Source organism: Schistocerca serialis, chromosome 3 (genome assembly GCF_023864345.2).
Source record: "Schistocerca serialis cubense isolate TAMUIC-IGC-003099 chromosome 3, iqSchSeri2.2, whole genome shotgun sequence".
NCBI lineage: Eukaryota > Metazoa > Arthropoda > Insecta > Orthoptera > Acrididae > Schistocerca > Schistocerca serialis.
In genome coordinates this window covers 247,463,619-247,490,968 of record NC_064640.1, presented here as the reverse complement: position 1 = coordinate 247,490,968, position 27,350 = coordinate 247,463,619, and the positions used below count along the sequence as shown (strand labels likewise).

The 27,350-nt window shown below is 36.6% G+C and overlaps 1 protein-coding gene across 1 annotated transcript in view; it reads left to right on the top strand.

The window, feature by feature from the left end:
* LOC126469996 (bromodomain adjacent to zinc finger domain protein 2B-like) overlaps window positions 1-27,350 on the top strand; it is a 296,201-nt gene that overhangs the window by 69,344 nt on the left and 199,507 nt on the right. Inside the window, exons 11-14 of the mRNA XM_050097452.1 lie at window positions 5,158-5,354; window positions 5,938-6,069; window positions 11,117-11,198; window positions 14,283-14,555. Of these exons, the coding sequence (XP_049953409.1) occupies window positions 5,158-5,354; window positions 5,938-6,069; window positions 11,117-11,198; window positions 14,283-14,555 (684 nt within the window). The remainder of the gene's footprint in view (window positions 1-5,157; window positions 5,355-5,937; window positions 6,070-11,116; window positions 11,199-14,282; window positions 14,556-27,350) is intronic.

Sequence of the window (27,350 nt, the reverse complement as noted above, 5' to 3'; positions counted from 1 at the left end):
GAATTGTGAATGAGTATCTGTGAATGAGTATCTTATGGCAGTTTTCACATCTGAAGTTGTTCGGGTGGAAAGACCGAGAAAGCTTACATGATGCAGCAGACACTAATGTCTCTGTAATTTTGCTCAGCTAAATGCTTTTGCAACTGGCTGTTGTATGTTATTTCTGTTCACAATGTACTTGTATCTGGTCTTTTTCATTGATAACTTTGTCGTTTTTTTACACAGTCAAAGAAAACTGATCGTTAACTGCATGTAAGCTTAAGTACAAAATAGGTATGGAAAGTGGTTCAGTTTTACCCATCATTTAAAACTTAGACCTTAACAAATAAGGTGCTGTGCAACAGACAACAAAAATTGCTGGAAATACAAATACTTTAAATGCGAACATTTTTAGGTTAGGCTTTACCGTGACTGTTACTGACATTAAATGAAACAACAAGTTTACTGTTACCAGTCACCATTTTATTTTTTCCACGACACGTTTCGAAGGTTTAAACCTCCATCATCGGGTGGATTTACATTAGTTAGTATTACATATGTGTGTGTGTGTTGTGTTACGATTTTGGAGGAACTTGTGGTACTGCCTAGTGGAGAAACAAGACACTATTTCAGAATATGGTTTTGGATTACTTTTGACAAAAATTTAAAGTGATATCTAACGGTAAACTTTAATAAGTAAACTAGAGTACCTCCAGTGGTCACAGGTTCCTTTTGCTGTCGTAACACATCACATGTATACTGCCACATTTGTAAACAAATATGGCGTCTAGAATCAGCTGGGTGCAAGGTTCGTATAGCAGAAAAAAAGACATAATCGCAAAGTGCGAAGAATATACATCGTAACAACATTATTACAGAATAATTGTTTAAAGCATTTGGAGGTGTTTGTTTTGAGGTGTTGAATATATGTGTGTGTACTTCAGGTGGTATATAAATCCAATTTTGGAAAGTTAAAACAGCTAAACGTTTGTACTCGTTTATACAATCAGGTGAAATTGTTAAAATGGCTTAAACTTCATACTTGATAATAACAATTAGTTGAAGTGTTACAGACTTGAATTACAATGATCATATTGGCTACAGCAGTAAAATCATACATAGATGTCACTCTTTGAAGAAAGAGAGAGAGAGAGAGAGAGAGAGAGAGAGAGAGGAAAGAGTGATTATATGAGAGCAAACATTTACATGGCAAGGAGTCTTACTAGAGTGGCGGTATGATTGGATAATGTTTTTGTGACAATTCTTTGGAACTGCTCAACTGGAAGGCACCAATTTGGTTAAGAATCCATTGTTGCAGATCATGTAAATCAAAATATACAACTGTTTCCCATATGGTAGATGTGACCCCCCAGCTAAATATTGCATATGTCATACTTAGAATTGAGCCTAAGCCTACTGGAACTTTTGAATGGAAATAGTGCAGATTGCAGTGCAGGCAGCATACCAACAGAAACCTATGACACCCAACCACAACCTTATATAGTTTATCTCTGCCTGTCCGTACATATTTAGATGTTACATGTTTACCTAAATTGCTTAAGGCAAATGTGGGACGATTTCTTTGAAATAGTCATAGCCAAATTCTTTCTCAATCCTACAACATTTGAGCTTGTGCTCTAATTAGAATTACACATTCAGGAATGGGATGCGAAGGCCTAATCCTCTTCTTCCTTGTGGATTTTCTTCTGTCTGGTGTAACTGTTATCCATGCCATACATAATAGGTACTTCGGCCATCAGTGTGTTCATGGTAGTGTGATTCTGCTCAGTAACCAATGAGCGAATTTAACACATTTATTTATGAATGAAACAGTTATTTGTTATTCAAAAACAAAATATGTAAATGATAGTGAAGACCATGTTCGCTTCTAGCATTGTGCTAGTGAATGCGTGTGTTTCTCTCAAACTGGAATATATTGTATCCTTCTATTCCTGATTGTTAAAGCAGATGCTTACTTGGTGTAAATCTGTTAAAACCCACAGGTATTTCATATTTTATGTGTGCTGTGATTACATTTTGCTTAAATTAAGAGCTGTATCATAATATTATCCCAAGTATACCAGTAGTTGAAGAAATGTAAAATATCTTGACTTACTATTTTTTCTTACCCCCCAAAATTTGCAACTTTTTGGTCATCAAAGCTTCTGTCCCTAGTCATTTTATGAGGGCATGCTAAAATGTAAAGCCCCCAAATTTCTTATGTGGAAACTCTTAAAGCTCTTTAAATAAAACAAACTTTATTAACATTATACATGTTTCTTCGTCATGCCTACATACTTATTTCTCAACATAGTCACCCTTGTGATGAACACATTCCGCCCAATGAGTGACCATTTTGTTGATACCATCACTGTAGAGTGTTTGGCTTTGTTGAGAAAGGCACAATTTCACTTCTGCTTGCACTGCTTCATCACTATTGCAGTGAAATCATCAAAATTGTTCTTTAAGTTTTGGAAACAGATGAAGCTCTGTCACATGCATAGTGTTTAGCATCAGTGTTTCCTTTGTTATGAGCCCTAGCAACCCAACATTGCATGTTACTGATTTCGATACAGTCATCTTTGCACACAGCTTTCATTCTTCTATGGATTTCAATTGGAGGCATGTTTTTTGCATTTAGGATGTTTCTACAAAAGCAGTTGACAAATTTCCAAAGCATACTCATACCTAATTCTTTTAATGCTTCTAAGTTTGGCTCAATAATGATACTAATATTGTCACAAAAAGAATTGTCTCCGCTACCTGTTCAATATAAAATGAAATGTCAAAACTATTGAAGACAGAAGAGCCCCTTTTGCTTATTAAAAGTCATGCAATTCATGTATCTGACACTTGCATGCCACTTGTTGCTGTTTCAGTTTTTGGTAAGTTGATGAATGTTGTTGTCTCATAAAACATTATTACTTCTTTTTTACTTTTTATTTTGACTTGATAAGGAAGATCATTCACATGTTTCAAGAATTATAGAGAGTACATGATTGAATACTGTGGAACTCCCTTTGTAATTTCTCTCCACAGTAAATTACATAAATTCTTTATCATTATCTTGGGCATCATTTATCTTAAATAGGAGTAAACTGCAACAAAAGGAAAAAGCTGCATCTTCTTTAATTGAAATTTATGTTCTTCTATTTCTCACTGTCTTATGGAACATGTCAGATTATTAAAAGTTCTTTCTTGTATAGCTTTACCAGTTTTTTCCTTTATCACCCACTCAAACAAATTTTGTAATCCATATATAAAAAGCAAGTGTGAAAATTTTCTGCTGTGCATGTAGTGTAAATTTTCATAATAAAATTACATTCTTTCAAAGCCGTATCCCAGACTGTTTACTTTGTCTGAACAGTCAGTTTCACGTATGATTTATCTGCACCTATATTTTTTATCTGTTTCCGTAGTACATATGTGTACAACATGGTTTTCTAATATGCCATTACATCATCAGTTTTCCCCTTTAAATATACTATGATTACTTTCACATTCGAAGGTTTCAGTAACTTTTTTTGATTGGATTTAAGTATTTTATTGGGAGAGCTAATGTGATGGGTGCTTCCTTAACCGTAAATGTGACAGAACTTTGAAAAATGAGTCAGTTGTAATCTACTGATTATTACAAAATGATCATTATCTACCTTTACAGAACTTTAGTACATGAGATGAACTTTGGCCAAACACCATTGATTGATTTACAGTAACAAAGAACAACCATTTTTATTTTATTTTACAAGCCACCTAGTTATTTTTAACACACAAGTACAACCTGGCCTTTATTATCCTTGCAAGGGAAACTGCCTATCGCAACCCCCCCCCCCCCCCCTCCTCATATTTAGTGGTCAGATGGCCCAGTGAATCACATACCAAGCCTAAAATAGGAAGAAGGTGTACTGAACTGTGAAAGCAGCAAAACAGCAACAGTGAATGGTCCAAGAACAAGAAGTGCAATAAAGAGCAGCCTGAAATAGCTAGGTCATCATGGGTAAGTGGTTGTGGTATTAGACTGCGAGGCAGGCGAGTAGTATTCAAAACCCCCGTGCCATTTATTTTCTTTTTTCACAACATTATGAACTGACTGTCCGGTCATTGGGATGTTTGTTATATTTCTGCAGTCTTGGCAGTTGTCATACTGTACATTGGTTATAGAATATGAGTCATGTGGTAAGAATATGTTACCACCGCAAGTAAATATGATGAACAGTGAGAGCAGGTGAGATACCACATAGACATCTCACAGAAATGAAAACAACAAGTAAACAGGTGTGAACTATGTTACAGCAAAGGAATTCAAGAGTCAAGACTTCCAAAATAGAACGCAGCTTCAAAAACATTAAAAAGATAATTTTTACAGAACAGAGAGAAACTGTGTGATTGTGAAACTGTTGCATTCATTTTTTGCAGCTTATGTGAGAAACTATTACATTTTCATCATTTCCTTGGGAGCGATCACATTCACATTCATATGAACTCCTATGTCGGGCAAGGAGGCATATCTCACTCACTTACCAGTCATACAAATTGGTACGTCAATAAGAAATTCCTATCATATGACACATCTACTGTCATTAATGCCATGTATGACACACCAGACATGTTTTCCAGTGGAGGATTTGGTTGACTTGTTGCTTTGTCATCAGACTTTTGCAGTTCCCATTTGAAAGCTTCTTCCTTTCAGCTGTTAATGGAGTATTTGTGCAGAATTAACCGCCATTATAGGTCCCTACCTTACACCTCGCTGTTGCAAACAGATGTTACACCACGAAACAGACACAAATTTTAATAAAGTGAACTGTGGAGGGCGGGAATTTGGCATGAGGGTGGTTTGAACATGGCTCACTGGCTCAACAGAACATCGCCGTGACCACTTAAACAAGACGCCATCTCTTTTCCTGGCCGCTCTATATTGCATTTCTTGTTCTTGGAGCATTCACTGTTTTTATTTTACTTTTCTTTCACTGTCCAGTACACCTTCTTCCTCTTTTCATTGTTTATCTGTGTTCAGTTTTTGATGGGCTGTCCAATGGGACCTGTTATCACTACACCTGATGGGGATGCATCTATAACTATTAATGTCTGTTAGACTGTTCAGTCAGGTGGTATCCATTTATATAACTGCCCATCAGTTACTGGCAATTTTGTTGAAAGCTAAATTTTATGTTGCAGTTTCTGGAGAAGAAAAATATAACAGAATTGTCAAGAGATAACTTCAGCTTCAGCTGCAGAGTTTTAGTTGGGGAATTTCTGCAACCGGTTCCTGGTACTGATGAGATGGTTCAACTAACTGAAGATCAGGTTGCCCAAAAACTGCAAGAATTGCGACAGGCTCGTAGCCATAAATCCCGAGCAGTTAATGCTCAACGGTAAGAAGTATAATGTTACATTTTTTGTATTTGTGGTATTTCTCTGCCATAAAACTCAACATGTATTTGAACAGCATTGTAAAATAAGCATTTGATATTTGAATAAAAATAGGTTAATACACTTGTGGGGATGAAATGAACGTTGGTACAACATGGTCAAGATGGCTCTATAACGAAGTTAGTGAACTCCAGACTACAAATGTTTGTTTCAATCCTGAATTGATGCTGGAATTCTTTTCTCTTATGTATCAATTTTTTGTCCTTGGTAATGATTTGTTACTGTGAAAAATTCCAAGCTGCACTTTGGTTTGGAGTCCACATTAAACAGTGGACTTTAACTGGTTGACCCAAGTCAGTTCAAAGGTCAGATGAAGGCAAAGGTATGCCACCTCCAGAAGCAACATGCCTAGTAAAGTACAGTGCTGTTTAAAAGAAAAGAAAAGCATAAAATAGTGTAATTATTTAATTATTTCCCACACATGAAGTTCACATTATAATAAAACATGAGATTTACCTATGTCATTAATGGCTCATGTCTCCTAAAACTAAAGTGACTGTTGCGGTAAAGATCATTTGGTTTCAGCTTGGAAGCAGCACGTATAGCACAAGAACAGAAGTTAGTTCAACAACAGGAACGAGAGAAAGCTGCATTGGCTGCCAAAGAAGCTAAACGCTTAGCTAAGGAAGAGGCTGCACGGCACAAAGAACATGTTAGGTAAGATTCTTATTGTTGTTTGTACACTGACTTCCAGCCCAGTCTTTCACCATAACACTGACTTTTAGTGCTAGGTACAGCCTCCTGTAATACTGTGTGTTAATCAGTGGTGGCCAGTTATCACGTGTAAATATCTCTTTGACTGTGAGCTGGAAGTGACACTAAAATTGTGCCATTTCTCTTCGAACGCTAGCCGAAATCACTCTAAAATTATGTCGTCTCTCTTTGAATGCATGCTGCTATGAAAATAAAATGGAGGAAATCACGTTTTGTAGCACTCTCTCTGCTATAACTAGAAACAAGTGTCGAGTGCTGAAATGATGATAATCCATGCTACGAGAAACTCAGAGAAGCAATGCAGTTGTCTATTTTGGTCTGTGCATGCTCTGATGTGACATCACCCCTTCAGCACCATGAGTGCTTCAATGCTCACAGCACCAGGTCAACATTTTTCTTTGAAATTGTGTGTAACATAATGGGCAAGCATGGAGTAAGTATGATTATATAAGGACCAGTTGAAAGACTGGCACCATGGGCAAGTGGTTACAAGCCCTGACTTGTAATTTGTTGGCCCGACTTTGATTCCTGCTGTTACTAATGTATTTTTAAAATTTTATTTTACTCATTGCAGTGTTAAACAATCAATTATAAAATTTAAATTATTTAAACAGTTCAGTTTATGTACATAAAATTAATTTGTTCAATTTAGTTACGATTACTATCTTTGTAATTCTAAAGGCCATAGATGGTTGGAAAAAGGTGAATATTTTATTTTATTTATTTTATTTTATTTCCCCATTACCACAACAAGGAATTTATTAAGAGAAGGTGACGGTTTCCACTTTTGCAGAATTAATTCTATTTGTTGACAGCTAGTTTCAGCCTTCTAGGCCATTTTCAAGTAATTTTGTGGTCCTGCAAGTGAAAACTATGCCTTACATATTGAAGTGTCATCATCTTAAATTTGTGTTTTCTATTCATATTGGTTCACAAATGCTGTCTTGTTGTTTTGACAGCTTGACATTTACAAAGCTATTATAACTTCGCAAATGTCAAGCTGTCAAACCAGCAAGACAGCATCTGTGAACAAAAACAAATAGAAAACACAGATTTAAAGATATTGAATTTTTAATATGTAAGGCACAGTTTCCTACTGCAGAACCACAAAATCACTTGAGCATGGCCTACAAGGCTGAAACTACGTGTGAACAAATATAATTAATACAGCAAAAGTCTAAACTGCTACCTTCTTTTAGTATGAAAGTGTTTTCTGTAGATGATTCTGAAGAGGCCCTTTTCTAGTACTGTAGATCTTAGTAGGAAAAGTGAGATTTATAGAGCTATGTAGATCTTCTTCAAATTTAAATCTAACAACAAGTCCACATGACACGAGGCTCACCAATTGGCTCAAACTGTGTTAATAGAAACAGGTAAATGCCCCTTTCAAGTTCCTAGAATATTTCACCTGATTGGCCCATAGGAAAAAATGATTTACGCAGAAAATTTCAGTGACAGTTGTCAGATGGGTGTGGTAGTCAACTTGTTTAGAGTGTGGAGTCACAAACTAGGGATTCAATAGTGTGGGTTTGATTACTGCTGGTTCCATATATTTTTTTTCTTATTTTATTCCTCATAATGTTAAATGATCAATTATAAAATTTAAACATACTTAACCCGCTCAGTTTATATATGTAAAATTAATACAGTCAGTGTAGATACAGTTAATACACTTGTAAGTCAAAAGGCTATAGGCCACCTCATGGTTGCACATTGGTGAAATTTTGCATGAGCCACAACTGGTGTTAGCACTAAACGAGATGATATGCATCATTTAACCAGCAGAGAAATGCTCCTATCAGAGAACAAAAAAGACAAATATGCTCCCCTTTAGAAGACTCTGTGGGGTACCAGCTGGCTCATTTTGCCTTTTTCAGCACCTTTAAAAATGTTCCCAAAAATTTTGGAATGCCAACATATTCACAGTTTTTAACGTGCAACTGGCCTCATTCCTACAAGCTACCCTAGCGGAAACTTGCTCACACCTACTAGCCTATCACTGTATGTTGCTTATACCCATCACTGTCACTTTCCCATTCTCACTCACTTATTCAGCGCAACTCCTTGTCATTATTTCTTTGTGTGTCTCTGTCACTGTCTTTTTGACTCTCAGCCACAGTCTCCTTCAGTCCTCCTCCTCCTCCTCCTCCTCTTACTACTACTACTACTGTCTCCTCTCACTCTCACTCTCTCCCTCATGTTCTCTTTTACTGCTACTGTCTCATTCATTCTTTCCCACTGCTACTCTGTCTTCTCACTGTCACTATTTCTCTCTTCCCCATTGTCATTGACATGGTCTCTGTTTCTGAGTATCACTGGCTGTCACCTACTTCCACTTCCTCCTTCTCTTTATTCCACTTCCATTGTCACTGTCACTTTCACTCTTTTCCTAGTACAATTCTGTCACTGTCAACTGTGTTCCTATCTTTCACTGCTATTCTCTCCTTCGCTCTTTCTATACTACAACCACTGTCTACCATCTTTCAATATCTATTACTTTTCTGTCTCTTTCCCGCTGTCACTGTCTCCTCTTCCAGTATAAAACAGTGTGAATATGTTTACATCCCAAAATGTTTGGGAAAGTCTTTAAAGGTGCTGAGGAAGGTAGTGTGAGGCTGCTGGTACCCCACTTTTCAGTCTTTTAAACAGGAGCATATTTGCCTTTTTTGTGCTCTGATAGGAACAGTTCTTTATTGATACCCTTCTTTTCCCTGCTATGGCAGGGCATGTCAGTCATATGAAAATAACTTTACACACGAGTAAAATTTTGGTAATTTACATATGTGAAATTGAGATAATGCAAACCTAGTTTTACACTTCAGACCTGATTTTACATGCACAAAAATTTTGCATGTGCTTCAGTACAACAACATGAGGTTCCCAGAATACTTGTGATGATCATGGAGACACTTTACAGCATATTTCTCCATGCTACATCACTTTATAAACTACATTTTTGCCGCACACCAGATTTTATGTGAAGAAGTAGGATAACTTTGAACTCCTGTATCTCGGAAGCAGATAAAGATGTCTGTAAAATTTTTAAGGTTGTTCAGGATCTGGATCTTAGGAGTATAACATAAAAATGTAATTTTCCATTCATGTAGCAGCCTTACTCCACAAGTGTATTACATTGGTGTGTGTAGCTTTCTTCATTCCAGTTAAGTAAAGTAAATGTAATAGTGCCATGATTCAGGTCAGAGATGTTTTCAGCTTGGGCACACTTACGTACACCTGGGTGTCACACAAAAGCAGAAGGTTCACTTGTTACATAACTAGCTCTTCTGTTTGATCCTAGAGAAATACTGGCAGAACTTTCTACATCTACAAATCAATGTGTAGTGCATGGTAGAGGGTATGTCCCATTGTACCAGTTATTAGGTATTTTTCCCCATTCCATTCTATTCACATATGGAGTGCTGAAAGAATGATTATTTAAATCCTTTAATGCATGCTGTAATTAATCTAATCTTGTCCTCATGACCCCTACAGGAGAGGTATGTAGGGGGTTGAAGTATATTCTTAGGGTCATCATTTAAAGCTGGTTCTTCAAACTTTGTTGGTAGATACAATATTACAGTGCCTGTATTTGTAAGAAATGTGATATAATATTCCTTTAGACATGCATGCATGACCACAGGAACATTGCAGGATAGTTTACATATATCTTCAAAAGTCTGCCTGTTTAGTTTCTTCAGCATCCCTGTGACACTCTCCCATGGACCAAACAAAACTGTGACCATTTGTGCAGCCCTTTTCTGTTAATGTTCAGTTTCCTCTGTTAGCCCTATTTGATATGTGACCTACACGCTTGGGCAATATTCTAGTATCGTTACATGAGTGTTTTGTAAGCAATCTCTTTTGTAGATTGATTGCATTTACCCAGTATTCTACAAGTAAACCAGAGTCTACTGCTTGCTTTACCCATGTCTGAACCTGCTTGCTCATTTCATTTCATAACCAAGTGTTACATCCAGGTCTTCGTATGAGTTAACCAATTCCAGCTGTGACTCATTGACATCATAGTCATAGGATACTACATTTTTCCATTTTGTGAACAAACCTTATCACTTCCAATGAGAAAACCATCAATCACAACATAGCTTTTCAGAATTTGAAGCAGTTAATAATTTTCTTTCTGAATTGTGTTCATTACACCTGTTAATTTCAGTTTCAGAACTATCATCATCATCATAGTTAGTTACTTTGTTAAAATGATGATCTTTATTCAGTAGCCTTCTTCTACCTCCCAAATAAATATGAAGCACTGTATGCTTCTCTTACAATGCAGTAATTTACACTGTCGCTGTAAGTTGTAATTTGAGCAAAAATTAAAACGTTTTGAAAATGCACAATTACTTTTGGAATGTGACACTCTGAGTGCTCCAGCAATCATTTTTATAAGGGTTAAGGACTATGAAGGCTACTGCTGTATCAGGGTATTGTGTTGTGGAAAAGACTGAGACAGAAAGAAGGAAAATGCTTATATTTTTGAAGTATGACTCCTGGGAATAGGCCACAACCACTTTTAGTTTTTTGTCAGGACAATATACTGACATTAATAGTGGCATGACCAACTCGGTTACCTTTCCAGTGCACTGAATGCACATATTAAATTTTGGCATTACTGAAATCAGACCTATAATTCAAGTATTAAAATAACAAAACCCTTAAATGTGGCTGGCTTTCATCAGATGGTGCAACTGAAACTTTATGATATTTCTAAAAATGTTGAAAAATGTGCTGCAGAAAAAACAAAACAAGAAATGATTTCTTTCCTAGTGTTTGGTCATGTGTTATTATTGGTCAAGATAATGCAAAGTGTGAATGAAGAACTACTATGGCTAATTCGTACACAAGTGAATATCAGTTTAAAACTTGACAGTCTCTGTTCAGCCTCATTCAATAACTGTTTAGAACAAGAGCTGAGAGTCCATTCACAGTGCTGTACGTAATTTACATTAGATAAACTTGCAGCATCTTATTGCAGGTTTCTTAAAGAGCAAGAAAGGTGTGAGAAGCAGGAAGCTATGAGAAGAGAGCGTGAGCAACGTAATCTGCAAATGATGGAGGTAATGACAGCATTTTAAATAAACTAAATTTCTTCTTCCTTTACTTACCATCTTTGTCATTTCTGTCTGTGTAGTTTAGCTTGCTATAGTAGCATGCAGGTTTGTTATTAGTCAGCCATGGCACATAGATAGGTTTGTTGAATTAGAACCAGTTAACCATCCTTTTTAATAATATCATATCTGTACTAACACCTTTCTTATCACATACACAGTTACAGATTCTGTTCACAGTTCAGTGCACATTATGCATGTAAAATGGAAGTTTTATGATGAATGAATCAAAATGAACTTGGTAGGTCTGAGTTCTCCATGAAGAAATGAAGTTGATTGATCATTATCACTAAAACTGGACATCGAACCAAGACGACCAGTGTATGTTGTGAGAGGAAAATTTTAAACCGTTTTGTACAGTAGTCCTGCAGTCAGCATATGGATGTTTCATCTGCACACCCCCATCCCCCTTTCCTCTCCAGGCAGAAATCATTAATTTCTTCTGCAGTACAATTGTTTGCCCATCTGAAACAGCAAAAAGAAGTTGAAATTTGTACAAGAAAGAGGAGACCATTATTATTGATGATCGTAGTTGTTCTTATTGTGGATTTTGATACTTTCAATATGACTATTCTAGTGAAGTGTTGGGATCTTGTTGAGTTCATTCTTTGTATGATTCATCAAAACAAGATGTAATGGTCCAAAAATTCAGATATCATACATCTGAGAGGACTTTGTGCTGCAAAAAGGCTGTAAAGCAACTGACAAGATCCTGATGCTTTACTTGAAGAGGATCCTAAATAGCAATATCTGACTGAACTGGTGAAGTAAGCCATTAAACTGGTGTAAGGATGAAGACAATAAATTTGGACCTCATTCTTGACATCTGATCCCAAGAAATGTAATTAGAGTATCTGTCATACCTCCTTCACATTACAAAAAGTAAATTTAAGGTTTGCTGAGACAAGCGATTTTGTGAGTTACAAGCTGTGGTATTAGGGTCCAACCTGTTTCCTCTAGAGATTGCACTATGTGTGCTAAGAATGAATAACAAATCAGTTGATCTTCACATTTATAGTTACTGACATATTAATCTATTTGGGTTGGTCTAATTCTCTGCCAGTTTCCAATGGTGGTGCAATGTATATATTGTATTGTTATCATCATAACTTTATAATTTATACTCAACTCATGAAAATTGCAAATTTATCGAAGTTGGCAGCCTATTTAGGAGTTACATGGTAATAGTAATTGCTGTCAGATTTAGCTTATTTTGTTTCTGTCCCATCAGAAGACTGCTAAGAAGTGTAGCTGTTTAGCTGTGGCTTAGAATACTTGGCAACGATGTCACTAATAGTATGTACTGTCTGGTTTACATGTACTACTCAGGAAGAGGTGTAGTGTTTCCACTTGTGCTTGTGTGCAGCTTATGACCATTATTGGTATTATTAAGACAACCGTATACAGAGTAATTAAACATATCAAGAACCAAAATCACCCAATTATTTTATGTTTTCTTAAAAAAAGAAGTAAAAATATTGTGTCGTGAAGTTTGGAATAGAACAAGTGCTCGCAAATGTATTTGCAGCCCGAAGAACTTACATTGTAGTTTCTAATTAGTTCAACATTATAAAATTTTCACTCGTTTTAAATATGAGGTGAGTTAAGGCTTGCTGTCTATAGATTTGAGACATTTATTTCTGTTGGCGCAAGCCACAATAGTAAAATCTCATCAGTGGACTTGCTCCAGGCTGTGGGCCATACATCGTTTATTGCTGTTTTAAAATATAATTACAAAATAGAAATTTTGTCTTGTGACAATGCAATATGGTGATACATCAGAGTGTGAGGGGACAGCAGACTACAGTGTGGTGAGGTGGGGGCAGACACAGCATATGTCAGGAGTGGGGATAGACACACTGAAGTTTTCTTTGGCTCGGAAAAAGATGGATATTTCAAATTTTGAGAACATGTTAGGATGAGAGGTGGAAGATACTTCTGTCAGTCCTGCAATCTTACAAGAAGTTGTAGTTAGATTAAAAGCCAAGAAAAAAGTATATGTATTCGGGTACGTTCTAGTGCATTTCTTTATCATCCGTACAACGATTTAGATGTGATCCCTTCCATTCTAATTACTATTCCTATGGGTTGATGACGTACTTACTCAAACCATCCAACTGTGCTTACAGGAAGTCAGTGGCTATGATAAACAAGACATATAAATACCTGATATATTCTTTTTCTTTCTGCAAAGATTGCTGCCATGTTTTACTTCAGTTAGAACTGTTTTACACAACCTGATAATTGATGGATGTAGAAAATGGAACTTTAAATGAATTTAGCACACCATTTTACTTCTTGTAAGAAATATCTAAGATGAAGGACAAGACATTCAGCCTTGGACAAATAAAGTAAATGTCTGGGGAGGTAAAGACAGTTGGTAAATGGAAAACTGTGAGTGTAACTCATAGAAAATGGCATGACATGAAGAATGTATGGACAGCAATCACATCCTAATTCAAAGAGATGTAACCCCATGACAGTGTCATGCCTGCATTTAGATTAGTGGCCAGGATAAAATGGAAATGAATGAGCTAGCACATTGTCTTCTCCCTCTAAATTCCAACACATCTGTTTGTTTCTGTTAATGTGTTCCTTGGATGAGAAGTGTAATTTTTATTTTACTAATCATAGCTTCTCACATACAGACTGCCACACTTATTTCACATACTGCACTGATAAAATTCTGTAGTGTCAAACATTCATTTTCCACATAGAAATTTGAGAAATTCGACCGTACGTAAACAATGTTAACATAGTACCAGCGTTTCCTGTAGAATTAGTTTCCACACTGGATTCCTGGGTTAACACAAGTTTCAGAGTTACTGGAAACTCCAAGCAAGGTGTTGTTTGTAGAACAGGTGCATGCAACAGTGAAAGATGAACACAATGTCCTGAATTCAGTAACAGCCTCTCCCGACCCTGACAAAGTAGCCTAGTCACATGTGTAGAGTCTTGGATTGTGTGATAACCATTAACACTATAGTTCGCAATTTGTGTCAGGTACCATTTATGTTATGGCTGGCTCTGCAGGGTCGGAGGAGGCTTGCATTCACCATTGAGCAAAAAATGAACATCATTCAAAAAATCCAGACGGGGAAAACGAAATCAGAAGTTAGCCGCGAGTTAGGTCTCGCGAGCTCGACCGTCGCAACCATTTGGAAAAATCGGGCCAACGTCCTCTCTACATATGAGAACAACATTCCCAAGGTGTTGGGCATTCCTGTTACTCCCAAGAAACTCGAGGAAAAGGGGGAAGCTCATTTATCTGAGAAGGATGAAAAGGAGCAAGAACAGGAGGAAACGGTAAGACTTGTTGTGGATTGTCCGTGCAGATGTCAGCTACCCAGAAGCATGGTGGGTAGAAGATTAGTGCCATGGCTTGTGCTCACATTTTGCAGGACGTCGTGTGTGATTTTCCACGTGTAACCCTTTGCTTCCATTTAAAGAATGCAGTATATAAAATTTTGGTGGAATAATGATTTGTAATGACAGTATACATTTTCGCTTAGCCAGTTTGAATGAAGAACAGTATTAAAATAGCTACTGCATGTACAGATAATCAGAAGTGGGCTAACAGTTGGTTCCAAAGTCCGATAGGTGTGTTATATGAAAAAGCGAATATCGCATGTTGGATTGTGCTGTGTGGTAGGCAGTCACTACTTTGCAGAAGAGAAGTAGTCTACAACTGGTACTGCAATTGATATGCTGCATATAGTTGGAAACATAGTTAAGTATTTTAAGGTAACTCATTCAAACTTGCACTAGATTGAGAGTAATGCCCGGGATTGTCCTACAGCTACTGCTTCAAATTTTATGAGATAACCTTTACCCGACATGTTTATGTGTATATATATATATATATATATCCCCCTCCTCTCTCTCTCTCTCTCTCTCTCTCTCTCTCTCTCTCTCTCTCTCTCTCTGTGTGTGTGTGTGTGTGTGTGTGTGTGTGTGTGTGTGTGTGTGTGTAAAAGTTCCATCTTGGCAAGTTTATGTTGCTCTCCACTTAAAATCACATAATTGAAATACTCTTGATCAGTAGTGTTCAGTCTATGATTGATTTGTGGTGCTATGTCACATTGAATCTGTGCACTGAAAAACTACAATGAAATGCAGTAAATTTTAAAATAAGAAATACTCACATAAACGTTCAAAAATCTAAGGCTAATGCTTTTGCAGAATAACTTAGAAAAGATTCATAATAGATGGAATTTTTTCTCTTATTGTTGCCAGAAATCAGTAAATTTGGAAGATAAACCTTTACACGTATTTGTAGGAAGGTTAAGTGCATAATCATTCCTTTCTCTGAATGCAACTCTGAGACCTAACTCTTTCCTTTCCTTTGTTTAGATCTGTGACTTGGCAACGGTTTATGGTTATGTTACTGCTGGAGGTGCTAATCATACCAAGTTGTTGATGAAATCTGCTAAAAATTCGCAAAAGAATCATGATATATTTATTACTGCATGATAGTTATTGACATTTCTTAAAGTTATAACTCAGTAAGTGCAAGTTTGAGTGATTAACTTGAATAGCGCATTAAAGCTAACTGAAAAGAGCAAAATAAAGTCCTTCCATGATGATCTGTCTCCCATGAATCATTGCATGTAGATAATATTCCTTAGAAAATTGAATGTGAAATCTTCAAAAAGTGGCAACTGTTTTAGGGAATTTGTAAAAGCTTAAGGCATGAACAACTGCACAAGGTATTTAATAGTGACAGCCTGCCATTTTCTGAGGTGCTTATATACTCCGCTTGCACAGAATGAAATACAGTGGAAACTTAGCATCTTCTGATTAGTTTACTCTGTAACCCTAAACGGATAATAGAATTCTTTCGTGTTTTGTATTTAAAATGTAAACAAACATGTATATGTGTAAAATAATTTTAAAAACACACAAACGGGAAAAATATATACCAGCACTATTTTCTTTGTACTAAAATATCAGCAGGTCACATAGTTATTAAACATTCTTGCTATAATAAACTCGTAATGAAACATTCAAATTTGGTAAAGGGAAAGAATATTCTATCACAACAGGGAATGTAGCAGTGTTCCCTTCGTTTCCCTTCCTCACTTTTCTTTTAATAAATAAGTCACGAATTTTTGTCTTGAGAAAAAAATGGCTTTGTGCACATTAAAAGACTGTGTGTAAGTGACCTAGAAGACTGTTACAGAAAGTTTCCATCTCAGGTTCATCCTCTGCAATATATTTTGTTCATTAACTTGCATTGATATTACAGTGTTGTGAGGTACATGAGAGTTCCTAATGAAGGGTACAAAAATATTTAGTTTGTAGTCTTCAGTCTTTCGAGGGCATTTTATGAGTACCTCTCAAATTTCAAGTGGGATGTATTGTTTAAAACATCGGCTTCATGTTTGTGTATTTTGAATTTCCGTTATGGGTACAGTTACATTGACTTCTACATCTATGTACACACACTCCAAGCAACCATATGGCTGCTGATAAATCACATCAGAAATGTCTGTTCTCCTTCTTCCTCCATCAGCAAATGCTTTGCAGAAGAGGACTGTACACCATTGTACATGCCGTAACCTCATTGTCTTTTATCAGTATGTTTTCTGCAGTAAATGTACTGAAATTATGGGGAGTTAGTAAGCTCTGTTCACAGGTTTGTCAAACCTAAAGAACAGGTTTTCATGTGCTGTGTATAGTGTTTATTGTAGGTTGTCAGACGTGGGTTTTCTGGCTACTGATACAATGATCCCAGAGTTAGCAAATAAACCTGTGACAACATGTGTAACACTTCTCTGAACTCTCTTAATTTCATTGAGAAATCTGACCTGATATGCATCCCAGACAGATGAGCTTGATAGTTAATATTTCTTAACTGGAGCCATAACCAAGTCCTTGGCAAAAGAATAAATCATAAACAGGTACACTGCACCTTTTATAGTCACATTACATTCTTTATTTCTTAAAAAATGTCTGCATAAAATTAAATAATCAGCTCTATTGCCACCATTGTCAGGTTTCACTAATTTTCCATTTTTGTCCTGAGATTAATCATAGATTTAATTCTGTATTTATATAATGTTGGGCACATGACAATGCCTTAAAATAGGAAATAATAATGTACAGTTGTAGCAAGTGTCATAAAAGTTTTGCGTTGTGAGGATCCAGTTTTAGCATCTGTGCATACGTGCATAGTTAAAAAAAAGAAAAAAAAATGAAAGAAAGTTTGAGGAATCTGTTATTTTACCATGATTGTTAAGAAGTTATCATCAAGAAACACTACAGATGAAGAAAGAATAGAACAATTTATTTTGAGAGATTGCATCAAAGCTTAGAGAAACTGGCATCATCACTTTGCTATATTCAAACATCTCAGAATATCAAAGGGCTAATCTCAGCCTTGAAAATGACTCTTCTCACTGAGGTCCTACTTCACCATTATTCACAGAAGAGACTGTTGATGAGATATAGGAAGTGTTGGAGTAAGACCAGTGTACATTATATCACAATACATAAGACTCTTTGGATCTGCCTACACCAGCAATTCACAGCACTTTCCAAAATAACATTGGAGTGAAGCAGCTCTTTTTGAATATCAACACATTAATAGAAGAGCAGTTGTGGCATTGTATCTCATAGCACAAAGAAATGAGGTGGTGAGGGTATATAATATGGGACATCTCGTTTTGTGACTGTTATTAGTACAGATAATGTGACCTGTTTTATTTCTGCTAATATGTTTGCAAGAAAGTAGCAACACAAATACCTGTGTGCTGAAATGAGGATGCTCATTGTACAGTCTGAAAATCTATGTTTGTCAAGAAGAGAATGGTGTCTCTTCCTTTCACTGTAGAAGAGCATGGCAACATGTGATACTTTATCTTAAAAACAGTAAGTGTGAAAAGAGACAGGTACAATGCCTACTGCAAACTACAGAGGTGCTTAAACAATTCTTAAGTGTGAGATCTAAAAACTCTGATACTGGAAGATTCTTGGTGGAATATATATAAATGGAAGAACTGTAGGTAATAACTCACAATGTAATTCGGATACTGATTTGTCGGTAGACACATAGAGCTCTGAAGAAAGATTTGTCCCAAAAGTTAGTTCCAAAAAAGGGCTTGTTCAAAAGCTTAGCAATGTTCTCATTCTTTTCAATGTGCATGTCAGTGACTTAGTACCTCAACTATGTGCTATGTCATTATCTTTACTGCTCCCATTATTTAGACTTAACAATTTTTTTTCTTAATTTTATTATTAAGACAGTGCTTCAGCATAACATTTTGTACTCACTATGTAACTTGGCCAGGATGTATGACTCTTGGCCACCCTTACCATATGGGTACCAAGTTTTTCACTATGGAGTCCATACATAAAAAGTTCTTGATTTATTCACCGCATCAAATTTGGTTAAAATTCAAAGCTTTTGATGATTGCCTCAATCGTCTTTGTCAGGGGCTAAAACTGACTGTTGTGAGCTATTGAGTTTTCTACTGTTATGTCCTCAGGATTGCACCTGATTAGCTGTATTACGTCATGATGACAGCATGAAGATGGCATATATTAATATGGCCCTCTCTACATCCATAAATTTTGTTTGCACTGTCTATCCAACATTGCTTGCAGTGCCATCCCTTACATCAGACAGTAAACTGCAAGAAATCTTTCTTTGTGCTTTCTCTTTATGAAGTGTGTGCTTCCATGCATTTCAAAATGCATAGCCAGTGTCTCTATTGAAGTTGTTTTCACAAAGTCATCTGATTCCCTGATCACAGAATCCCAATAGGGAGATGCATGAGCAAGTATTCTTGCTAGTTCAAACAAAATCTTGTGCGTATTTAACAGGATGAATTCTGCTGCTGCTGATTTACCTAATACCAGTATTTAAGGTATGCTGTTGCTCAACACAGCAATCAGCAACTGTCTGTGTAGACTGGACCACATAACTATTGCCACACTCACCAGGAATGTTATAAATTCCTGGCACTCTCAGGCTGAGATTATCCTTGACTCAATATTTTTTAAATTTTTCTGCAGGCTGGAGTACTGGTCTGATTCCATGTCTGTTTAGGACTCTACCTATCTTGCTAGTTGGTGCACCACAGACCAGAAGCCGTGCTGTGTGTTGGTCCTCCTGGCTTGTTTGAATGGCTTCACATCTGGTTTCCTCAACAGCATTGATCTAATGTCATGGACAGAATACCTGTTTCTTCTGAACACCATCGTCAGATGATTAATTACAGAGCTGATGTGATCCTTCTCCAAAATAGTCCAGGTTCTGTGTGCTAAGAGGTTCAGCATAGCTCTCTTCTGAGCTATATGAGGAAAGCTATGCCCATTGAGGCACAGATCTGTATGTGTCAGTTTCCTGTACACAGAATTGCTGTGTTGCCCATCTGATTTTCATTTGACCAACATATGCCATTTCTGTGCTGTTATCATGACGTAATATGACTAATCAGGTGCCATCCTGCAGTTACAAAAGTGGGAGCCTTGACAGTTGAAGAAAGTTAGTTTTAGTCACTGTCGATGATGACTGAGATAATCATCAAAAGCTTGGAATTTTATCTGAATTTGACATTGCAAGTAAACCAAGAACTTTATATGCATCCTTCCCATTGTCATGATATTGGACCATACATTGCTTCCATCTTTTCACAAGGCAAAACTTGAGTGAAAATATGATGATTCTCTGTGTATACAGAACTCCTTTAGTTTTTGGGTTGATAAATGTGTCCATCTGCCAGAATACACTTGGAAGAAAATGGTTTGCAGTATTATTTCAAGTAATGAAGAGAGAGACTGACTGTGGTGCACATTAATTTGAATGAATAAATTGAAAGTTACTGTCATGCAATAATTTCATATACCCTTTGTATGTTACAAAACTTCAGTGACCTGTGCTGCAGGAAAACTGCAGTTTAAATAATAGTTATGTTTCCTCTAGCACGATGATATGCGGTGATGATGTAAGCAAGTAATGAAGTCATAGAAATATCTGGCATCAGCCAAAGTTACTCTTACGTTCTGCACAAGTTATATATGTATTTGGATTTCGTCATCATCTACATCTATTCAGCATGTTGATTGTTCACTGAGTAGTACCTGTTACTACTCTGCAGATAGCAATACCAACCACTGACAACATACTATGCCGCAGTGTACCTGTTGCTTTTGAGGCTTGAATTTGTTGCAGTGTAGCTGCAACACTCAGTCCTGGAGTCTCATATTACAGACTTTTTAAAACTCTCTCATTAAAAATATTGTTAAATTGAGCTTCATGTCCTACTGCTTGTTTATTTACATACACTCTGGTTGAGCACACTGAAATGATGGCTTATTGGGAGTTTTCTTGTGATTAACATCACACATTCTTATACAAATGCTTTTGATAGCTATTGTATGTAGTCAATCATTATGAAATGTATTTGATGACAGAACTACTTTCATTGTTGTTACCTAGATTTTATTGCTTGATTTTTTCAGTGTCTACATTTTTCCTTTCAATTATATCTTTTTCTTTTGTAAGCATGAGTAACATTATGATGAAAAACTATATTTCTTCTTTTTTGTGAACATAATTGCAGTGGCAGACACTCTTCTCCCACAACTCTGTAATAAGACTTTGGCAAGTTTGGTGTTTGTGAATAGTTGAAAGATGTGCTTCTGTTATTGATACCTGACCTTGAAATACTCTTAAAAACCCATCCTGGAATAAACTCATGAAAATAGTGAAATTTGGAGGCATCATCTGCCATGTCACTGTCTATCGCTATTAGCTGTTTTTAGTGAGTGCAGGCATTGCTAAGAGCTGTAGTGATGATCACAGACCATTGTGTCATGCCTTGACAAGTTATCAGTAATGCTGACAGTGATTCTTTGTTAGTTTTTACACTTGCTATATTTTGATATCATTGGATACAGTGTTGTTTTAGTTTTCCTCACATGTTGCAGATGATGGTTTTTGGGCATTCTTTAGATTCAGGAAATATTTCTCCATGGTACAGCAATGTTCAACAAGCTTCTTAATAGATTTATATAATAGAAATGGTTTCTCAAAGTTTCTCCATGCTCTCTGTCAAGTATGCCGTGATTTTCTGGTGCATTATGATAGTTGCTTGCTTTTTGATTACAGGACGTATTGCAGCAGATATTTCTGAATGTTGCTACCTGTCTCTTATCACACCCAGACCATTTTAAACTATGATTATGTTTCAGTTCATAAATACAACTGAGTCACACACCATATTATAAGTTCCTCTCAGTTCTAGTTGAATTTGAGGTAACGAACACTAATACTCTTTCGGTAGTCAAAGGGACAGCTCACACTTCTTTCTCTGTAAGGAAGAAAGGAATTTCCATCAAGCCTAGCCAGTATATTGAGAGATGGTGCACTTGTGTCTCATCTCACAAGGATCAAATAAATTCAGTGTACACATTTTACCAATAAAGTGTTATATTAATCATTTTAAGATATTTGTAGGTACTGGTGTTCAACTTATAACTTTCATTTTAGGTTTTGTCGTACTACAGTTTCATAATTTCACATATCTCTTTCATAACACTGACATGAACCTTTGCTATTGATGAAGACAGTTAACTGTTCTGTAGGAAAACCATGTGCAGCTTAGCTGTTGGTGAAACTCCAAAAAGATGTTTTTCATGTTATTCGTGTACAGAAATTTCAGTGACAGAATAAATATGATTCAGAAAATTCAAATTTCCTACAGGCCTCCACACTGACATGTTCTTGGCATCTTCTGTTATATGATACTCTGTTGTTCCAAATGCTATATTTGTAGCATCAGTAAAATGAAAACAACAACCAGTTGAATGATCTTTCATGTCCTTTGAAATTGTTGATGGAAATCATAGGTGCCATTACTTTCTTTCAGAGACCACATTAATTATTGGGTCTCATTATAACTGGCAGCTTAAGTTAGTTCAGAGGTTAGAACTAGAAAAAGGTTCACTGTTTCCAATAGTGCCATGTCTGGCAAAGTAATGTGGTTCTCTAACCAACCTTCAACCTGATAACAACTTACATTTTACCACCCCAGAAAAATTGATTTAGTGGTTCCTCCTGTAACAAACTTTTGCTGTTCTTTTTCCACCTTGGTTTCAGTAATTTGTCTTATTGTGCTGCACAAAGGATTACTTTTCAGTATCACCCCAAGAGATATTAGATTGTGCATCTATCACTGATGCACACCACACATTTAATGATGACAGTCCATATTTCATCTTTTGATTCATATTCTTGTTATCCTTTCATAATTTTCTACAGAACCCTGAATAGCTATTGTTTGTTGCTTTCATACAGTGATAATGTATGCTGAGCTCATCAGAATTAAAGGATTTAATACTTCACTGAATTGTTACATTTTCCACTGGAGCTTGTTCACACTTTCTGCACTTAGATATCCAGAAATTGAAAAACTAATATCTCGTGGTTCATAACTATTTTATGATTTAGTAAAGAATGAGACTACTCTCCAGACCTCTATAACATTTCATTTGTATTAGATGTCATCTTCTATATATCAAAGTTCATATGTTCGTTGGTTAGTAATTACATATCTTTTCTTTAACAAATCAGTTTAATACTCTCTTACCTATAATTTCTGCTGTTGTAGTTGCTAGATTGTTATTTATACCTGTTTTGGAACTGTAATTATTTGTCTGGTGTGTAATCTTGTTGAAACAAGTTTCTCCAAACCCTTCACATAACTTGCATCTTTTTTAGTAGCTCAACATCTTCTCAGGTTCTTCAGACCATTAAATTTGGCACAGATCACCATTTAATCATTGCAAACACTCAGTTTAAGAATTACTAAACAAGATTGTACACATAGATGAGACCTGGAGACATTGGAAGTATTCACATACATCATATAATAGTAGGACAGAGATTTTGAAATCAGATTTTAAACTTCAAAACATTTCCATGGGCAGATGTGGACTGTTGGCTGTAAGTGATTGACTATGAACTGCAATTCAGACTGGAAAAAAATGCAGAAAAATTTGGAAGTTAAGGCGATTGGACTTGGATAAATTGACAGAAGCAGTGGATGCTGAGAGTTTCAAAGGGAACAATGGGCAACGGTTGCTTAAAACAGGCGAAAGGAATTCAATAGAAGATGAGTGGATTCAAGGTAGCATTGACTGTTTCTCACAGAGTGCAGCATTAGCAATCTTTAGTATTTCATTCCACACCCCAAAACATTTAAAAATCATATCAGAACTGCCAGCTTTAGAAGTTTGCATATTGCCTCTATTGTGATTAAAACTGACATTTGAGACAGTTTTAGAAGTTAACACCATATTGTGTGTGTGTGTGTGTGTGTGTGTGTGTGTACAACACACAATAAGTGTAGATACCAATTAAGGGTGTTCACATGGGGTGTTGTAGCACATCTGTTCAACTCAGCAACACATTATATCTACTGCAGTATGAAATTCATTTACCTAGTTAGTTTTTATATGGTGATAAAGAAAGGCAACTTTTAGTCATTTTAAGTGATGCTTTCATGCACATGCCTAAGATGAAAGCTCCCACTCCTTTCATTTGTACTGGGATATTATGTGTACATGACACATGCTTTAGCAGAGTTGGATGCTGTTATGAGGACATCTTAAATTTTCAGTGGGCTTCAGGATTCCAGATAGGAAACTTCTGCTTCTCAGTCAATCACCTTGTTGGATCATGAATTATCCCACCCAATGTATGGGATGATATAGACAGACAATAACTTCATGTATAAGTTACCACCAAGTAATTTAGATAGCACTTCTTCATCTGGCTTGTATTCAGATAGGCACTAATAATCAGGATGTAGCTTCTAAAAATACTTGTATGTTGCTTCAGTAGCTGCCGTATATGTAGTTGCATGTTTAGGAAAATGCTCTTGCTCACAAAAGACATTTCAGATGTGTTGTAACCTTAAGCTGTATAAGCTGTTGATTTTATGTGTATTTGAAAGATAAACATTATTAGTAAACTTCATAGAGTGCTGTTCCAATTTCTCCACTGAATAATGGAAATGTTACGAACTGCATAATTTTTTTTTTCTTAGTGACATTTGCGACATACCTCTAGTCCCATTTCTATCCAACTGACCCCTTCCCTTTGAAAGTGATGTACTTGCCCTAGCTGTATGATTCATCATACAATGTGGAGAGTAAAAACTGAATAGATTTACTCTTGGTTCTTGACTCATGAAAGACTCTAACACAAGGTTACTCATATACTAAGATGAAAATTTTATTTCTGATTAAAACCTTTTTTTGTACATTAATACTGTACAATTTATTTTATAAAGTAACAAATTAACTTAAGTACTTTGAATTTGACAAACAGTTGTGACTTGCAAAGGTTTTACGCACTTTAAGTCAGATCAAGTAATTTACATCAATGCATGTCCAACTTTTTAAATTCAGTCCATTCCCTAAGAAAATCAATATATTTGTATCACTTTGTGTTTGTTATTGCCACTGGTGTCATGTCTCTAAACCTGTACAATGTAGGTTTGTTTATAATTTACTAAGTTGGTTGATTTGGCATTTTTTCCCATCAGTTTCCGACAAAGAAGGGTTCATTTATACTACCAGATGCTCTAAGGGATACTAAGAGAGTTTGTTCTCAGATGCAAAACCATAACAAATAATTCTTCTAAAGATTTAGTGTATTTATGATTTGGTTGGTGTAGCTAGCACTGATACATTGAAGAATGGAGTGAAATCATTATGTTTTGTGTTAAATGCTGCTCAAGTAAGTTTGCTGAATTATGTCATGGCTATTTATTTGTGCAAAAGGCACATTCCTGTAGTAATTTTCTCTTCAAATTATAATTGCTATTTTGCTGCTTACGTTGATAATACAACTTGAATTTGTTACATGAAACAGTAACTAACAGTTTGCTGTTGGGAAGTAGCCAGTCTGCAGATATCACAAGACCTGTAACTAACGTAAGCAATCTGTTACATTACATTGAACTTCATTACATGAATCATATTCCATGGATTTGACAGAGAGGAGTCTCTGGAATGTGGGAAAGAAGTCAAGGATGTACAAAACAAGGATGAACTTAGCTTTATGGAATAGTATATTGCAGTGCTAATATTAACTATATTATAATGTAATACCTTAATTACAGAAGTTGGTGTGAAACTGTTAATCAATGGAGTAGATGGAGTAGCCCAACAAGAAGTTACTTAATACGTACATATCCTTGTGTATGGCTCCTTTCTCTCCTAGTATTAAACAATTCATGTCTTTGTAGAGGTTGCTTCTGGTTCTGTGATTATTATCAAGCTTTGTGCTTTTTTCTTTGACAATTTATGAAGAAGAATAATGAATATATGTATTATGAAACAAATATCAACATAACAAGTTTTTTGTAGAGACCTCTGCAGGATGTTCTAGAACCGGCACCAAGAATAATCAAAGAACGCACTTCTGTATTCTGAAAACAAAATCTGAGTAACTGAGTCAACTTCGTTTCCTAGTAATCATTTCATAGTGGATGGAAGTATACAGAATAAACTAATTTCTTCTTTTTTAAAACAAGTAGGGCTATAACTATGATCATGTGCACTGAAAATGTAGTTGAACAAGGTGCTTTATTAGTTGTAGGGGAGAGGTTATATTCGATAACTGAACATTTTCTGCTGCTTGTATTTTATACTTTGAGTTGACTACTTTTATTAATTCTAGATTTCTGAATTGTATGTATGGAGTGTTATCAAAATTTAATCATGACCCCTTAGCCTCAAACCATCTGTAGATGTTTTCAGATATTTTATAAGTTGCTGTTTAGGAAGAGGATTGGTGTTATTTGCTGTATTCATAATCTCATATCCCATCCAAAGAGGACAAAATTAACATACTTTTACAATGCAAATTTGAGATTGTGTATGTACATAAGAAGTATAAAAGGACCCAAAATACACTGCTTGACAACAAAAAAAAAAAAAAGATGCCCTCAGAAGTTGTTTGTGTTTAGCATTGTTTTCAGACCTTGTAGGGTACTGATGTTCAGTGATCACTGTGAAGGACACAGAGGTGCTGCATACTCATGGGAGACGGCATTATCAGCACCTGACAGAGTTTGAAAGGGGGCTCATTGTTCATCTCTATTTAGGTGGCTGGTCAAATTGTGCAATATCCAGATTTGTGGGGCATTTGGATGCAACAAAGGCCTGATATTGGACTACATGAGAATGTGAGGGCAGGGGTACTTCTCATCAGGGTTATGCTCAACTATGGCTGACAACCATAAGGGAGGATGACCATATTGTGCACTAAGCTCATTGTAACACCTGTCTTCTGAGAACAAGTAACGGCCTCCCTGCAACATTTTGAACATTTTGTGTCATCCTGCATAGGCTCCGTCTCTGCTGCAGCCGCAGTGGTGCACAACCCCACGACGACTACCGCAGTGCACTTCACCCCTCCGCTGCCCCACACCGAACCACTCTTTCAGGGTTATTGTGCAGTTCGGCCCCCAGTCCCCCCCCCCCCCCCCCCCCCCTCCCTCTGACGAAACGCCTCACACCAGATGAGTCTAATCCCTATGTTTGTGTGGTAGAGTAATGGTGGTGTACGCGAACGTGGAGAACTTGTTTGTGCAGCAATCGCTGACACAGTGTAGCTGAGGCAGAATGAGGGGAACCAGCCCACATTTGCTGAGGCAGATGGAAAACCGCCTAAAAACTATCCACAAACTGGCCGGCTCACCGGACCTCAACACAAGTCCACCTGGTGGATTCGTGCCAGGGACCAGGCGCTCCTTCCCAATCTGGAAAGCCTTGCATTAGACCACACGGATCCTGCAGTATTGCTCAGAGACTAACAGCAGCAGGTGTAGGAAATTACCGTCCCATGCATAGGCCTGCCATCACCAGCACAACACAAATGGCTGCATTTGTAGTGGTGCTATGACTAGGAAGCAAATGTTATTGATGAATGACATTGTATTGTGTTCAGCAATGAATCACAGTCCTGCATTACCATGCAACCATCATTGGCAAGTACAGTGGCAACCTGGGGAGAGGTTATATTATTCCAATGTTTTGGCGAGAGAGAGAGAGTGGTCTTATCCTGGTGTCATGGTGTGC